This window comes from Phalacrocorax aristotelis, chromosome 3, assembly GCF_949628215.1.
Source record: "Phalacrocorax aristotelis chromosome 3, bGulAri2.1, whole genome shotgun sequence".
Classification (NCBI taxonomy): Eukaryota; Metazoa; Chordata; class Aves; order Suliformes; family Phalacrocoracidae; genus Phalacrocorax; species Phalacrocorax aristotelis.
Window position 1 is genome coordinate 40937663 of NC_134278.1, and position 19100 is coordinate 40956762.

A 19100-nucleotide genomic window follows, 5' to 3' on the forward strand; every position below is an offset into this window, starting at 1 on the left:
TCCCAACTAACAGGTCTACAATAATTTCTTTTGCTCTAAATATACATATTTTCTCAAGTACAGAAGCCATTGAGAAAACTGCACATTACTTAATCTAGAAAAATCAGTTTAATAACAGATGCAACAAACTTAGATTCCATAAATCCTGAAATAAAACTGAAATTTGAACATTAAATTAGACTAAACACATATATCCCATATTTTAAAGAGGAAAAACCTTTATATGCATTTATACAAGAAAATGAGTTTTTTGTTGGGTTATAAATTTCTCAGTATGCTAAATCAGAAAACACAAGTTATAGAAACACAAAACATAACATTAATTTTCTGTAACAACAGCAGAGACACAATCTTCAGTAATTCCATTTCAAGTAGAAACGGAAATTTCAAAATTTAGTTGTCGTAACTCTGCATAACTTAACCTCTAATATTCAGGATAGCAGTTCTGAGAAACCTTTACAATTGCTTTAGATTTTAACAATATTTTAAGACATTATCAGGACTTCTTAGGAAAGTATGAGTTTTCTTTACCCTAGTAGTTTTGCTTTGAATTTGAAATAGCTATATTTAAAAAAACAGCAACAACAAAAAGGTATGTGGTCTAATTGCTCAGTTATTTTCTGGGTAGCTGATGTAGAACTTGCATAGATAACAGAGGTTAATCTTATTACCAGATGGGAGTATCATCACCCTTGCTAAGATTTACAGTATAGGAAGTAGACCAGAAAAAACTGTTTTATCTGGAAAACTGAATACAAAAGTTTTCTGTAAGTAACTGTAAGGGTACAAATATCCATCAAATTTGAAATAATATAAAACAATTCCTTGTTTTATAAGCTAAGAAAAAAGTCAAAATGGATGACATTACAGTCACTATCTATGCCAATATACAATACACGTTGCAGTGTATCCATTGTATCAGAGTCAACAGGAGCAGCAGTAGGATGGACAAGGCCATGCTACTGACTTCCTTTAAAGCCACCCTTCTTGCTTGAGAACCAGAAAGAAATATATAAACGGTTGTATCCTGTTCTTCTGGTGACTTCTCACCCCAGTCATACACCTTTATACTGGCGGACATGGCTCAAGAACATATCATGCTTTAATTGCACTAAAGCAACGCAAGTCACAAATTTTACTAAAATTTTGATGTGTGAACATCCTTGAGAAAGAAAAATAATCCCAGAGCTCAAATCAATGGCTGAAACATTCACTGAACTCATGCAGTCAGAAAAAATCCTTCCTTATTTAGCAGCACATCATAGTACACACACACAAAAAAAAAAAAAAAAAAAACGTGAGCTGATTCCTGAAAACTACCACCATGGATTAATCCGAAGTCACATATACTACAAATTAGATTGCAAGTATTTGATTTTAAGTAGTCTGAGGAACTGGAAAAATCAGAACCAACAGTGCAAAGTAATCCTGATCAAAACAAAGATTAGGTAGTAGATGGGAGCATGAGTGGGGAGGGAGGGTGAGAATTTCATTTGAGAGTGACGGAAGAAAAATCTGGTTTTACGCTACTTACTCCTGTAGGCTGAAATATCAGTCCATCCACTTCATGGCTAACTTCTCTAGCAAAGCTTCCTTCCAGGAGCTGTAGAACAAAAGGAAAAGGAATCTTTTTTCCATAGAGAAATATTTCACTTTGAAGACTGCACATCAAAGCAGAGAATATGCTACTACTACAATCATTTGCTAGTGAACTGCTTATTTATGGTTTAATGTGAGAGCTTGGGAAATGCCAACATAGAAAGCTTCAACAAATTAGCAGTCTTTACAAAGAACACTCAAGGCTCAAAAAAGTTTCAGGGAGGCAAACCCTTTCAGCATTATTCACTGAAAAAGTCTTGGTCCAAAAAGAAATATTAGAAAACAAGACGATTCTATACACTAAAAGATGAGGAAAAATCAGTTCTGATACAGGACACCACAGTCATTTGTGGACAAATTAAAAACCACATTTGTCACTTTAGTATGCAAGCAGCACTTACTTGAGACTGAAAATACCTACTGAAAAATATTTCAGGCATCATTCAAAATTCATGTTTGGCAGACTCCCTAACTAGGGCATAACCCAGTAACACAGCTATACTACTGTAAAACAACTGTCTGAATTAATTTGAATCGTGAATGTTCTGGTTTATATTTCCAAAGATTGTGAATTCCATATGGAGGTGAATACATCCATCAAGATGGTCTTTACCAGGGAAAAACCATCCGTCTAAACAAACTAATGAGACCAGCTAGTCGACAGTGACGAGAATTGATGATACACTTCCATGTTAAATTACGACTTGCCTAAGGAAAAGCAAATAACTAGCGAGAACTACAATTGTCAAGTAATAGCAAAAAATCAGGAGAATTACCAAAATGCCTCTTTACTATCTTCAGTCTATGTTTTACTGTAGAGTTGAAGAATCCATCCTGAAGTTGTAGGTGCAGAGGTGCTTTTAGTAATATGTGAAAAATTTTGATGTTTAAGTAACCACATGGTCATAAAATTTGACAAATACAGAACTCAGTAAATCACCTTCTGTTTTAAAAGCACCATTTTGGCCTAGGCTGTTAAGTTCGTATCATTTCCTTTGTACAGTCCAACTGAACTCAATGACCCACTGACTAAATTATCGAAATCAAGTGTCAAACCCCTGTCCTCAGTAAATGGCAAAAGTATGAAAGGAGTTGAGGATTAACATTTGTATCTTCCCATGGGCAGTACAACTCAGAAATTAACTTAAAATGGACCAAAATTCTGATGGCCAAATATTTTAAACAATAATAATATGATATTTCATTTAAACCTGTAGCTCTTTGCACAGAATAATTGATCATTTTGCTATTACAAACCCTAGCTTTTTTCCTTATCCACAGTCATTAGCGTATTTTTGCTTATAACTGCATCTACAAATACAACTTTCACTATTCAACTTTTAGATACAATTTAATTGAAAAACATACTCTATGAAAGTACTTTCAGGTGGTAAAATACTTAAAAAACATTTGATTCAGAGTAAGAAATTACCCAGCAAAACACTATTTTTCAGTACAGAAAGCCCACACTTGGAATGTCAAGCTGTAGTTTGCATTTACCTATTATAACTTTGAAATACACAACTGAGGTTTCACGATCCTTTATCGGATGTCTATACAAAATAAGAAAAAATAACTTGCAATTCTTTCAAAAGTTCATTATTAATCTTTGCTTCAGGAGAGAAATTAGTACATTGGAAAAATACTTAAACAAACATTAAAAAGTTTAACAAAAAAGTTTTTTAAAACTTCTACACAACCTAAGCATTCTGTCGATCCCTTGCAAGGTTACTGCACAGTTCCAAAACTGACAGCCCAGTGGGAAATCTGTAATAATAATACATTTGATATTTACAAAAACACATAGAAAAGGTTTCATTAAATTCAAGCACCTAAAAAAACTTTCCCCAAACACAAAGCTTACACCTCTAAAAATAAAAGACAAACTTCAAATGCACTGAGACTACACTTTTTAAACATTTCTAGCTATCTTATTAAAGGGCACTAACCAAACTGCCAAACAGAAACCGATCATCTCTGGTTTTGCTTACCTGAAGTTCTTAAAGGAATCTGAGGACACAGCTACTTTGGTGTTGGCTTACATAAACTACATTATTTACTCTTTCCCAAAATAAAACTGAAGACTATAAAAACAATCTTTTAATTTGGAGTGTGTGACTCACCCAGGTAAAGCATAAAATTATTACCATGCGCTGTTTTATATGTAGGTCTCTCCACTCTGGTCTACATGTAGTTGAACTACTTTAAAGCACTATTACAACTTCATAAATGGGGGGAAAAATGTAAATTCAAAATTTACAATTTAAGATTTTTTTTCTGGTATTCCTTTTTGTTTACTACTCCACCAGAGTTATAAAATGCAAGGGAATCCCTCTTAGCAACCTGACATCTCGTTTCAGACTTGAACTCGTTCTCATTTTGGAGTTCCACAGTATTCTTACTAAGACACCTCCTACCAAATGTCTATTAGATATCAAAGACAAAAGGATTTTAAAACCAGAACAAGACTCAACAGGTAACTAAACCTCTTTGTGCTCCCAGTTATTCTGCTTTCATTCTCATTAGGTCCACTACAAGTATTCCGATGATAACATTCCAGAAAATAATTTTTACTAGAAAGAATTAGCAATTTGGGGGATGGGGAGTGAAGTGGGAAGGAGGGAAGAGAAATTTTCTCTAAGCTTCTTCCCATACACACTTCCTTGAAATTTAAACTATTTAGAGGTTGTCTGCGAACAGCAGAATATATACCCATTGAATACTGCAGAAAGTTTGGACTGTCAGGAGAGTGAGCAGAAAAAGAATGTTTGACATATAAGCAAATATTTTTGACACTAAAAATATAGCTAAGATTTTTAGGTTTATGAACTTAAAATGCAGCTATCATGGTTCATCTTTTTAAAAACTCTGTTCAATTTTCCACACATATTAAAATTTCTAATTAACTTGAACAGTACAGTCTTTTTTAATCGGCACCATGATAAATGGCACACCTGCTTAACTGGGATGACTGCCAGGGATCAGAAAATGCAATGCATCTCAATGACATTTTATAAAAGATGGGGAAATGATGCATGTGAGCCATTTCTTCTAGCATGCTATTCCTTGTAGCCTCGTGATGTCTGTTTCTACCTGTGAACCCTGTTTGTTAACTTCTTGCAGCTTCCTGCCTCCCTGTGAACATTGCAATAAACCATACAGTTCATTATTTAAGTTTTCCTTTCCTACTTTATAACTAAATCAAATTAAAAATTATTTCTACATCTAATAATATTTCCCAAACAAAAAGAATAGTATAATTGCATGGAATGAGTGGAGCTGTACAACAAGGAAAAGGATTTCTCCTTGCTCTTTAACCACCGAGCTGAGGAGCAGCAGTAAGTCACCAAAAGCAGCACCAATAAGTTGCTGAAGCTGATTTTCCTGAAACACTGAACAGGTCAGCAGAATTTCTTGAGTGGACAACTGAAAAAAAAAACTCACCAAAATATCACACTTCGGAGATCTCTCTATACTTATCAATAAAGAAATCGCTCGGCTCCTCCACCAGGGAGAGGAGAAAATTTTGGTGCACACAGATTCCACATAACACTAATAAGTTTTTATTAATGTTCCTGCAGTTCTGAGGCAAACCACGTGATACTGACAAGTTTTCAGATGTCACTTCATTCATAAAACAATTAAGTCCAGTAGATACTACTGTTCCATTCCCTTTACAAAAAAAAAAAAAAAAAAAAAAAAAAAAAAAAAAAAAAAAAAACACCACCATACCTAATGGAAACACAACATGCCTGTGAGAGTTCTGCAGATTCCAAAACATAATAATGCCTCTGCAAAGTCATATTGACTTTCTACAAAATAATTTGGCTAAGGGGTCCTTGCACACAACTATTATCAATCTGCTATGTCACAATATGAAAATACTCCTAACCATTTTGTCCGTATTTCTGATTCAAAACTGATACCACTTGTTAGGCTAGTGAAATACTTAGAGATACATAAAAAAATCCCTTTGCATTTTTTAATACAAGACAAATATACATCCATTTTCCTTGCTTTCTCAATTTCAGAACTGCTATATGCTTCACTCAGTTTCAAGTCAAGCTACTGCAACTCTGCCTGCACCAGTCCTGAGGCACTTTTTCGGAGCCGCTTTCAAATTACTGATCATATACCTGGTCACTCCACAGCAAAAGCTGTGAAATGGAACATACTTTACTCAAAAGTATTAGTTACAAATAAACTACCAATGGAATTGTCAATTAACTAGAATGTAAAACAGCTTCAGACACGAGTATACCGTCATTCCTAAATTCACAGAGCCACCATCTGCACTGGCGTAGATTTCAGCCCAACCCACAGGACAGCCCCTTCCTCTGTTGACGACAGCCCTCACCATCAGCCTACAAAGTAATTCTCACATCCTGACAACTGTCAGGTTCTACAAACATGGGCTTATAAATCTCTGTACAGATACTGCAGATTCTTTAAACTTATACAGTCTTCAGAAAAAGATTCAGATGTTACCAGCACCAATAACCACCTTTTTTAAAAGGAAACAATTATTCTGGCTCTTTCCTTACACTTCTCAAAGAGATGGGACTATTCTGCTTTTAAAAGAGGATATCACTCCTGGTTTTTACATGAATTTGTTTCACCTTGCTAGCCAGTTTCTGTGTTTTTCTATTTTTACATTACAACCTCCTCAACAGCCCTGACCCATCTCAGTATACACTCTTTCAATGAGGTCTTAATTATCCAAGTTCAATACACAAATTCTTTCCTTTAATACTGGTTGCTGATGTATTTAGGACATGCTAGAAAAAAGTTTTATATCCAAAGTGGGAGCTACAAATGTTTTCACAGGTACAGCAGTTTAACAACATTCAATAAAACATACTTGATTTTAATGTGTCTGCTATGAAGAGAAGTACTTTCATCATATTTTTGCTAACTCACAAGACAGAAAAAAATCATCTCTATTACTACATACAGATGTCTCTGAAGAGAGGATCTATGAATCACAAATCCAGCTGAAGATCTGTGTAACAAGACCAGTATTTCTGTTGAGTAGCCTCCCTGGATTTAAATTTAAAGCAAACAAATAAAACACAAACACCCCTAAAACCCTGCTTAATAAAAATATTTTGCTTAAAAGTCAGAATTGAAATCTGGATCACCCTTGGTACAGATAAAATAAAAAATATATTGAGAATAAACTACTTCATAGTACCTTCAGAAATCCTGTTTTTGAATTACACCAGAAATCCTACAGTATGATTTCTATGTTAAGTTCAGTTAAGTTAAAATAATGCAAAAATAGTCTGGCTCAGAACCATCCCAACTATCATGTTTCCTAAAATAAATCAGTTAATCATCAACAGACAGTGATTGAGCCATCATCCACCCTATTAACATTATGAACTCCAGCTTTCAAATGTTATACTTTGAGAAGGTGGCCCCCTAGAAAAGAATTAAACATGCTGTCTGTGGCATGTAAGTTCCTTCCAGATGATACACAGGCTATTGTACAATGCTTGAAAATATTATCAAACGCAGCTTAATATCAGGTGAAGGAAGCTGGTGTCTCTAAGCTATGTTTGTAGTCTCTGCTCCTTCCTTTTCCCCAGAATCTTTCCAGTTTCCCCTGCCCTGCAGCATCATTTCTTTTTTGGCTTGTTTTGTTTCTAAAAGCAGAGAAGGTATCAAGAATTAAACAGCTGCTTTCAGTATCAAAGCAAAATAACATCAAATAGTATGCGAGTACCGACATACTAGGGCCAGGGATGGGGGTGGTGTCATATATTATTCAAAAATAAACTTCAAAATCACAAACATTCTACAAATAAAAGTTGGCTAATTCATATTTTAAGAGAAATAGAGCAAAAAAAAGGTGTTAAGAGAAGTTTTTATTTTAGTTTGTTGACTGAAATTACTACAAGTATATGGTAAAATTTTCAAAACATTCTTTAGGGGAGCACATACCTTCTGAAAAATGTGGGGGTGGGGGAAGGATGGACGACAGACCCCAAAACCAAACCACCTTGAACTGCAGCCACTCAGACTTCCATCTTTTTCATACTCAGGATACCGTTCACCTCACCTAGCATTAGCATTTGAAGTAAAACATCAGACCTAAACAAATCTGGTGTAAATTAACAGCTTGGGGGGGAGATGGAAGAGTATCAGCGACATACACACCTCTGGCAGTTCCACTGCTTCCTTCGCTCCCTGCCCAAAACCAGACATAGCCTGGATCACCAGTTCAGACTAACTTTCAGACAGCTATGAGGATGAGATGAAACCCTCTCCTCTTGTGCATATTTAAGTTCCTCTTCAAGTGATACGCTCAAGTGCTGAATAATTTTTTTGGAAAATTGTGCAGTCTCAAGTTACAGCATGGTGTGATGGAGAACTACAATCGTCGTTAAGTTGCTCCAATGAACTACTGCATGTGCAATTAAAAAATTAATGCCTTTTACTCAGCAATTTTTTCTTCCTCCTTGACCTTTTCTTCTTTGTTCCTCTCTTAGTAGATACTGATCAAGTTCACCTCTAAGATACTTTTTTGGCAAATAAACTAGCTTCACATTTCAAAAATCTCACAAGGAAGCAGATATAACTTTTCAATATTTCAGTAATGTCTATTCTAAACTCAGAGTTATCATTTTTTTCATCAGCTGAAGTCATCCCAGCTAGACTAGACAGAATATTCTAGGATAGCCACAGCAGCAAGAAAAAGTGCACTCCCTGTACTCCTCAGCAGGAGTCTTTCAAGGAGATCTCTGGATACATGAGCACTTGCCAAAGAATTTCACCAGCCGATAGCTCATTACAACTGGCTGCTTGACTCAAAGTGGCTCCTTTCAAGTAACCATGAAGGTCCTAAAAGTACAGCCCATGATCTCATGAGTGTGCCTTTGCACATGGCCATGCAAGTAAACGTTTCTGCTTGCACCCTGTGATCGCAAAAGCTCTAAGTAGCTTTTCAACACCAACATTTACTTCCCTCATGCAGGCATCTGTCTCTCATTTATATGGTTTCATGTTTTCCTCCAAATCATCCATAAAAATGTTGAAGAGCAGATTTTTAATCAATTTAACATGACACAGTTTCCTTTGCATTATTCTCATTTCCTACTAAAAATAAGATATGCTATCTAATGTCAAATAAATTAGGTAAAAACCAGTATTTAATATATTAAAGTGTACCTTTATAGCAGGTTAAAGTAAAATTCTATAATGCATCCTCAATTATTCACTGTATTTGGCTATATTTACCTTGAAGATTTTCAAATTTTGTGTGTGTGGAAACAAGCAACAAAGAGGCAAGAAAAGAAATGCAGCATGATAACTGAGAAGCAGACTCTCAGAGTCTGAAAAAGACAGCTTATGCTAAATATTTTTAAGCTAGTATGCTAAAAAAAATCATGAAGTTACAAAACATTTCTCAGGCCATGCTAATGGTCTTAAATATGCATAAAGGAACAGTAGGATCAAAAACTGCTGAAAATAAATTAAAAAGTTAACTCCTTAAGAAGTAATTCTTTGAAGAAGTCTTATATGCGCATTAAGAACCAACACATACTGAAGGCTAACTGCTACAATTTCAGTAAACCAGTGAAATTATCTACTTTGCCCTAACTGCATAAGGAACACAAAGTAAAAACTTCTTACTTGCTCATTACTTAAAAAGAAATTTCATGCTCTTGGGATATAAAAATCAGTGTGCAATTCAAATTGCATGAAAATCCTTTTAAAAAAATGCTTAAAGCTCAAAATCCTAGCTTTCATGCAGCCATCTACTCAAGGCTCTAATTCAAGGTAAAAACAGAGAAAAACTGTAAATGTTATTTTGGCTGTACGAATACGTAGGTGTTGAAAGCACTTGATGTTAACCAGTAACTCGGTACTAAACAAGAAGAGTAAAAGTAAACACCAAAGGTTCACCTAACAAAATCACCACTTTTTTGAACTATGTAATTCATGGCAACAGCTTAATCATATTATGATGAAAATTTTACCAAATGACTGCATAAAGACATATGGGAATTTTCTCAGTTGATAAAATTTTAAAAATCCATACTTTTTATAAAATACTATTTTATGGAAAGCCCTTCAGTTTGTTACTTTACTAGACGCTCTGAAACCAATCATACTGAAAGACTAAAAATAACCTCTTTGCCAAGTTAATCATACAGAACATTTTGGCTCAAAAGACATTAAAAACACCTAATTACTGCAATGGATTTGTTCCCTATAAGAATGAAAGCAGATAATGGCAGCAATGTTAGACTGATGTTCACTAATATGATCAAGAGACTAATTATTATCCATGAATCATTTGTAGCATTCAAAACTTGATTAATGTCAGGTCAAGTTTAACATGTGATAGGTTTTATTAGTAATGCTCGGCTATCCCACAGCTTGTCAGTTTAAGCGAGTGCCATCTGTTAGGTGTAGGAATAGCCAACAGCCACAACAAAAGCACAGTGGATACAACTGGTCACTGAAGTACATTTTAAGAATTCTATAAGGTAGCTGCTCTAATAATTTTAAACACATTAGGCTAGAATACAGCACAAAATGACCTGCTAAAGAAACTTGGAGCCCAAAAAGCAAACATGCAAGGCAGGCTTTTCTTATTCGAAAGCTTGTCCAAAGGAGCGTTTCGTCCAACTGGATTTAGCTTCACAGATTGACCAGTCTCTAGTAACAAAAACTGTCTTGCAAGAGGAATATGCATAGCTTCTTCTCTGCAGTTCATCTTTAGCAAGCATTCCTGTACAGAATACACAGCTTTACCCTTTAAAGCATCACTCGTGGTATTCAAGTACATATGGCCCTAACTAATGGTTCATGTAGCATAACACTCCTAGAAAGCAACAAACCTGAAATTCATATTCCACAAGAAAATGTTTATTGACACTCTCCCATTTGTTCTAATTACAGTTAATGACAAGAGGAAATCTTTTCACAGTAGGCTCACTTTCTAGTGTTTCACAGCACTTTGTGGGTGGCCGGGCTTTACCAGGGGTCGCTTCTCCCACACGCAGCCCATTTGCAGCTCTTGCAGCAGGAAGGGAACTCACTTGTTATCACGCAGGCACCTCCACTGAACATCCACAAACTCAGCACTAACTACAGTGGGAGCAGCAAGGCTGAAGTAACATGAAGAGGCAACAGACAGGTGCATGCTCAGAGAGGAAGGAAGGTGACCTAATTCTACCTGGATTTTCTCCGGCACCTACATACTCTCCTCTAGTCTAAAACTAGTTAGAAACTCAGCAGGAGCATTGAAAGAAACATTTATTTACCTCACAGCTACAACATCCCTCTCAGATGTATTATAAATATGTTCTCATTCAATGGCTCTCTTGCATTCTAAGTGCATGAAGCTGAAAGGCTGCAGATTCAGGCTGCCATTAGCATAACTTGCAGTCTGTACTGCAGCTCCAAGAGTTCTGTTTTCTGGCTAACAGCATGATGTGCAGGGTTCCCAGACTCCTTGATGTCTTGATGTAAAAGCCAAGTGTTCTGAAGACTTCATGCTAGTAGGCCGTAGACCATAAATAATATCATAATTCAAAGAACCGTAACTACTGTGCAGTTTCTCCCTCAACCATTTGCCCATATAATTTCATAGCTGATGACTGACAATGACCCAAACTACTAGTGCCTCAGCATTAGCATTCTAACTAATGATACCACTCTTCACTGACTTTTAGAAGAGCAGTTCTGCAGAGAAATTTTTACTGGAGTTCATGTCTTCTTTCCAGAACAGGAAGGCAATAGAAATTCCTGTTTATACTCATACGATGGGGAACAAGCAACACCTCCGAGCAAGAAAGCCAAAGAGACTCATCCCTTCTATCTGCAGTGTGCTTCCTGTCATGAGTGAGCCACCTCTCAAAAAACCCAAGTTATTCCAACACACTCTGGACTAGTACTGCTGCCAGTTTCCCAGAAGAGTGCTATAGTCTGCTTTTTTCACAGAGAACTGAGAGCAAGAGAAATTATGTATATCATCTTCTGAAAGCTGTTTCTTAAATCTTCTCTACTACCCCTCCAAAAGACTTAAAGAAAAGCCATTTCCAGATATATGATTAGCTGGAAGTTACTGTAGTCTGTGATGGGGTGCAACCTCCAATACTGAGAAGGTAGAAGAACTGCACTAGCTTGATTTCATTACCAAGCCACAAAGGAAAAAATGTTATAGTGAAGAACAATAAAATATATTGCAGATGTGGCAGGGAATAAAGTTTGATGGTTGTATTTTTTAAAAAATCTTTTATTTTTGCAGCTAATTCATTAACTGCACTCTTTAAAGATGCTACTAACACTAGCTATATGAGATGTTCCTTAATTGTTTGGATATCGACGTTTTAGAAAAACGTAGAGCGCACTGCAGTAAGAGTCCCACCAAGCTATTGCCAGTTCGCAGGTTCTGAGTGAACAACTCCAAAGGTCACGTACCTAATATATTCAAAACAATACCCAAGAATAACAGGAGCCTATGTGTGTTAACACTTAATTTGACAGCACATCTGCATTCCTGAATTCAAAATAAGCATTAGGCATTTCTCACTGTCAATCTCTTCTCAAAAAAACAATTGAGAAATTGGTATCAGCTAACTATGATGTTTTCAAATGCTTCTTTCAAATAAGAGAAATAGGCTGCCTCAAGAAAATTTAATTGACTTATGTGATAGCTTCAAAATAGGAGAAACACGAATTCCTCAAGGCTGTGAGGGAATACCACTGCTAAACAGCAATAATATTTCATGTTTATTTTACCTGATGAAGAAACAGAGCAATATATTTCATAGTTTGGCTATTTAATCTACCATGCTCTTGCCAGTTCTCTATTTCAACCTGTAAGGTACCTTCAATTCTTCCTTTTAGGGCTTGAGATTTTGTCCGCATCACTTTTGCCATGCTCCCCTACCTGACAGAGCACACCTGCCTGAGACTGGAGTCCTGCTGGATCTAGGGGAGGTTTAATAGGTGCCACTAGCAAATTCTTTGACCTGTTTAAAAATTATCTACAAATTGTGACATGCCTCAATGGATGGCAGACACTCAGTATAGTCTGTTTCCCGATGCCCCCAACTAAGCAAGGTTCACAGAACCACAGAATGGCAGGGGTTGGAAGGGACCTCTGGAGATCATCTTCCCTGCTTGAGCAGGCACACCCAGAGCAGGGTGCACAGGAACACATCCAGGCAGGGTTTGAATGCCTCCAGGGAAGGAGGCTCTACAGCCTCCCTGGGCAGCCTGTGCCACTGCTCTGTCACCCTCACAGGAAAGAAGTTTTTCCTCATATTGAGGTGGAACCTCCTGTGTTCCAACTTGTGCCCATTGCCCCTTGTCCTGTTGATGAGCACCACAGAAAAGTGTCTGGCCCCATCCTCTTGCCACCCACCCTTTACATATTTATAAGCACTGATAAGATCCCCCCTCAGTCTTCTCTTCTCCAGGCTGAACAAACCCAGGTCTCTCAGCCTTTCCTCATAAGGGAGATGCTCCAGTCCCCTGATCGTCTTCATAGCTCTCCACTGGACTCTCACCAGTAGTTTGCTGTCCTTCTTGAACTGGGGAGCCCAGAACTGGATGCAGTACTCCAGATGTGGCCTCACTAGGGCAGAGTAGAGGGGGAGGGTAACCTCCCTTGACCTGCTGACCACACTCCTTTTAACGCACCCCAGGATACTGTTGGCCGCCTTGGCCATAAGGGCACGTTGCTGGGTCAGGGTCAGCTTGTTGTCCACCAGCATTCCCAAGTCCTTCTTAGTAGAGCTGCTTTCCAGCAGGTCAGCCCCCAACCTGTACCAGTGCATGGGGTTGTTCCTCCCCAGGTAGAAGTCCTTACACTTGGTTTTGTTGAATTTCATTAGGTGCCCCTTGGCCCAGCTCTCCAGCCTATTCTCCCACTAATTTTTAGAAGCTCCCTAATACTCTGGGTTTGAGCAAAAACAACATTCAAAAGTTCTTTTGATGTCAAAGGAAAAATGACATTGAGTTGAGTGCAATGGGGACAAATACTTTTTAATTTGTTCCCTACATGATCTTCCAACATTACAAACTTGATAGGGTTTATCTGTTATTCAGCCCCTTTGTAAGCTACTACAACATAATCTGGTCTCTGGTTGTCAAGAACATGGACAGGCCTGTTTTAATTAAATCAGATAATTAAGGATAATGTTTTATTAAGCACTTCCACCAAGACTTATCAAAAGAGACAAATCTGTATATACAATGATTCCATTAGACATAAAATGGATATCCAAGAATATAAAGTTTTCATACATTTACTGTTACAATGCCTGATTCAAACTGGGCTAATGTATTCCACTGGGCACTGATGCAGTGATTTTAGCACAAAAATTAAGATTTAATATTATATTCTGGATGTTTTAAAACATCTGATTCTTCTGCTATGCGATGGCACTTGAGGGCTTTATTTCCTACAAAGTTGAAATTAAAACTTGTAGCTGCAAGGCCATAACAGTAAAATGCTAAAATTTTCTTATTTCTTGCGTTTGAAGAAAAATATTAATTCTTTACAGTATTTTTTTGCAACACTGGGCATATCACAAGAAAAGGAGGAGCTACCAGGGATGTCCTATAATCTTGTATCATAATAAATTGCTTTAAATCTCACCCCCATCTTTACAATTTTCTTTGTGCTTTTGTTCATTTTATCCAAATCAAGCGCATGTCTCTTGAACATCATTCCAATACGAGGAGGCTGATGGCTTCCCTGCGGAGCTGTATTGCCAGGAGGCAGTTTGGAAAGTGACAGGCTGTGAAGTGGCACAACGGACAATATTAAACAGTTGCCCCTCAATTAATGAGTGGAGTGACCCACTTAGTCACCACAGCTGAGTCCTCTAACTAATTCAGAAGATATCGAATATACCAATTCAATTGCCCATACCAGGATACCAACTGGCAATTAGGTCCAAACAGATTTGCATTTTCTGTTTTGGTAACACACCACAAAAGTGAAGGTAGAAATCACTATAAAGATGATTTTCCCACGTAGAAAGTTATATTATTTCCATTGCACAAAATACAGAAGAAATAATTTACAAAAATATCTGAATGTTCAAGGCTAATGTTAAAATGTTAAAAGCTAAACTGAATACGTACTGTTCTGACACTTAAACTTATAATGTGTACTGAGTATAATGCTTTATCCATATGACTTTTTCCCCCCCACACTGGTTTCATTGTTTTCTTTCCCACACTATAGTTTGGCAAGTCAGAATTTAATTATATATTCCACATCTGACATTCTACATTAATTTAATTTGTACCACTAGCATTATCTAACATGGGCCACTAGTTATGAAAATAATCCTTCATGGAAATATTTGAGACTGTTTGTTTTAACTTCAGTAGATCATTTTCAAAAAAAATGTGAAATATAACTAACGTGTGAATGATTTCTTAAACCAAAAGCAAAATCTATTTCCCCTTTTCCCTAAACAAAATTATACTGTGATGAAATTTATACTTGACTTTTAACATCACAAATAATAATAATCCAAAGCAAGTAACCTAAATCCTTTCTTTAACTCTAGGAAATGAACACAGATTCTTGTTCATGAATGGGTCTCCTCAAGCTGACTCAACCAGAGCAAGGCAGCTGAAAAGTTAGCCATAGCTGAGTCTTCTACCCCCACCCACTCCCCCCACCCCCTGCATGAGGAAAAATCTTTTGGTGTAAACCAAATCTAACCAAGTAACTGCAGCCTCCCTGCCCCACAAAAAGCAAAGAAATACCCAGAGGCAGCTGGATACCCCACAAGCCCTGGCCTACGAAGTCCCTACTATGCTCATCCTCCCGCTGCCAGAAATCACTTTTACCAAACAGTATCCATGTCATTCCAGTGCTGCAGCTGGTTGCATGAAATAGCTCCAGTTCAAGCACTGAATTTTAAGTGGCAATAACATACACTGAGCTCAAGAGCCACAGTTTGGTCATCTATTTCACATTACAATTTACAAAGCTTCCACTTGGTCTGGTTGGCTGTCCTTGCCTTTAAAACTCACACAGTAAGATACTTTTGAAAAACAAGGCTGAAGTACTACATGCTGGGATACAGGACAGCTGCCAAGTGAAGATTTCCAATTCCAATATAAACATAAGGTAACATCTTTCCAGCTTCTTATTCACTACTTATTAGGTTCCTCAGGTCAACCATTATTTGCATTTACAGGAAGAAAAGCACTCCAAAAAGAAGATTTGAGTGAAGATAACCACCAGCACAAAAGCATCTAAGGGTGGAATAAGGCAATACTGTTTTTCCAACATTTGACTTTCCATTTTGGGGGAGATGGAATAGGACAAAGTGAGGAAGAAATGTACAAAGTAAAGACACAAAAGCAAACAGAAACAAAATGGTAGAGGGGAGATGGGTCAGAAGATAATTAAAAGGAGAGGAGATGATAAACAGGCCAAAAACCTGGAACAGAACAGATGGAGTGAGGACTATGGCGTAGGCCAGACACCTAAGATTGATGCCAACTCTGGGTCAGGAAATGCAGGATTGAAAGGTGAGCTGATTAAGCTTGTCCTTAAGGCACAGAAAATAAAAACAAAAATAAAAACAGAGGATACAAGTCTTCTTGGCATTGAAAGCCCTCCAGATGGTAACGTTCCCCCTCAGCTGAGATGCAGAATTCAAAATCTCCAATAAACAGACAGAGATTATTTGACACTTCTGCTGCTGCCCTTGCTGCAATTGAATTCTTTTGTCTTTCGCCCCATGACTGCAACCTTCTCCCCATTTTTGTCTGTAGGCTACTTGGTGACATAAGACAGGGCTTTGTGGTCATTTACAGTCAGTTTTGGGTTAACAGCTCTCTTGGTAGACACGGACGTCCACATATTCTGCCTTTTATCAGGGTTCGTTTTTTCGGGCCACACAAATACTAATTTACAGCTGCCTCAGATGCCTGCAAAATACTTCACACCAACATCAGCAAATCATGTACTTACACAGTCTCCTTCACCATCAGAGGTCCACAGCCACTTCATTTCCCAAAGCAAACACCTCAACAGTAGCTATATGCTTATTGGTACAAAGTTTTAAACATTCCACCTTTCCTAACTACAACAAAAGCCATTTCAAAAAATAAAAATAAAAATCCAAATGTCAAATAAACCAGGAAAACAAAATAAGTCATCTGTCAGTTCACAGATTTGACTGGAAACTTTCAAGATCATCCTAGACCATTCAAACTTTTAGCAGATTACTCACCTTCATTCTCATCCCTCTAGGACAGGCTGTCATTTTAAAACCAGACAATTGTCTAAGAACTGACAAGTCATTCACATACAGCGTGCTAACATTTGAAAAAGGTTGTTCATTTGACCCATACCATTGTTTAACCTTTAGCCCTGTTGTTCCATTGAGAGTGATGGACACAATTCTCCACGGGACCATGGACTGCACAGAAAGGAACATTTTTTCTACTCCTGCTAGACAGCGTTTTCACTAGACAATAGGCTTTAGTGATGACACCCAGGCTGGGACTGTCCACACAAAAAAGCCTCAAAAAAGAACTGTGGGTTGGTTTAGGCACTGAAAGCAAGACTTGAATAATTTCTAAGGAGTTTGTTTATTTCTAGGTACCTGTACTTCCTGTTTCATATAATGAAGATAATGTCCATGTTGAAAATCCTAAAATATTTATATAAATAAAAGGCTAAGACTCCAAGGCTAAGAATATGTAACATACAAAGCATTAACCTCACTGGTCTTTAATACTTCAGCATCACAGAAGCCTAGAACTCAGCTTCTTCCATGGGCTGCTGCTATCCTTACATGATGGGTGGGAGAGCTGGCAGATTTGACCATGTCATCTCCTGGAATTGGGATGCACACTAATAAATGAAAAGAAAGCAAGCTATGCAACAGAAGTGATCAAATCATGCAAGTGTAATGACAAACAGCAAAGATTCAACATTGTTCAAAACATGCTTCTAAAAGAATTTGGCAAAATAGCTCACAAAGTACATGCGTTTCCAGCTAACACTAGAAAAGTAAACTGTGTTTAATGATTCTTTGATTATAGAGGCAGACAAATTTAGTGATGCTGCTTTTTCCATCAATATCAAAGTTCAACAAGGTAACATTTTTAGAGATTGTGAGAATATACAACCTGTCCCCAGGTGACTGGCCCTTTCTTTTCCTCCTCTTACCACCAAAACTGTGTCTTATAAAAACAAACACAAGTCCATCAAAACATCTTACAATAATGTTTAAAGACAACATTATAAAGATATAACATTGTAAAGATATAGCTCATATTTCCAAAATCTAGTTCCAACAGTGAATGTCAAGGCACAACTATAAATGCTGCCCTACTTTATAACTGCACTTTAAAAGTGCATTTTATTTCATAATAAAATGATTTTCAGATTAGAAAAAAACAAGTCAGTACTCTAACTCTGGTATTAAAGTCTCAAGCACATAACTCTAGAAATAATTTCTTTATTGGATGTATTATATAACACAGTACAAATTTTACTGCTGTTTCAAGTAATTACTTCCACATCTTCACTGAAAATAACTAAACCTATGTGGACAACATTCGTTTTTCCTGGTATAATTAAAAGTTTTAGCCACTTATTCTGCTATTAAATATAGCACTGAGACTCCTGGCCTTTTTGAGCAATCTTCCTACAATCCACCCAAGCTAACACACATTCACTGATATGTGCTACTGCTAATCAGAAGAATGGCCAAAATGGCTTTCAGTTTGGAACACTATCTTCATCCAGGACTGGTCTTCATCCAGGTCAGAGAAAGGAATGATGGAAGGAGGGTGAGAGGTCTACAATATCTACTTTTGTGAGGTTCAAACTATGTCCTGGAAAGGTATTTCAAAAATTTAAGTTTCTCAAAAAAATAAAATGTGATGTGTGGTTCCAGCTGCAGTTATTCAGAGGTACACTTGATTCTTTTCTTGATCCTAAGCAAAACCCAGCTAAGCTTCAAAAAAAAAAAAACAACCCAAAACCCAAACCTCCAAGACATATTCCAAGAATTTTGATGAAACACATTCTGACACGTGGTATGGGTTTTCCACTTTTTCAGTCTTGAATATGCTGGTGCAACCAGAGATCCACCTTACCTGTGGCCAAAGACTGCTATGTCCATTGATCTTTCTTTGAAAACAACAAGCCTTTGAGGTGACCTGAGAAGCTACCTCTTCTGTCAGTGACATACAAGAAAGGGAGGTAGGGAATAAACCCATGTGTAAGAGAACACACAGCTTTTCTGAGACCACTCAAGGGTGTAAATCATTAAGGACCTCTAGTCAAGAAAGGACGGTTCCTGTTCGATCCTTTCTAAAGATGAAAGGATCTTGCTGTTCTTGGAGAAGAACAAGAAAAATGGCTAATTAAAAATAAGGAAAAGATCTGCCTAAGCAGGTCCCATTTGTCAGTCCTTTAGTATCCATTCCACTGCCACTATCTCTGGAGATGGATTGATGGATATGCTAAGTCCATCTGAATATGA

General features: G+C 37.2%; 1 protein-coding gene across 3 annotated transcripts in view; it reads right to left on the minus strand.

Moving 5' to 3' along the window:
• The window catches only part of RNGTT (RNA guanylyltransferase and 5'-phosphatase), a 192381-nt gene that overhangs the window by 96000 nt on the left and 77281 nt on the right, over window positions 1-19100 (minus strand). For all 3 annotated transcript variants that reach the window (XR_012659578.1, XM_075087261.1, XM_075087262.1), the window contains one exon: window positions 1535-1603. Coding sequence is in view for 2 of the 3 variants with exons in the window: in XM_075087261.1 (XP_074943362.1) it covers window positions 1535-1603 (69 nt within the window). In the remaining variant the exon portion in view is untranslated. The remainder of the gene's footprint in view (window positions 1-1534; window positions 1604-19100) is intronic.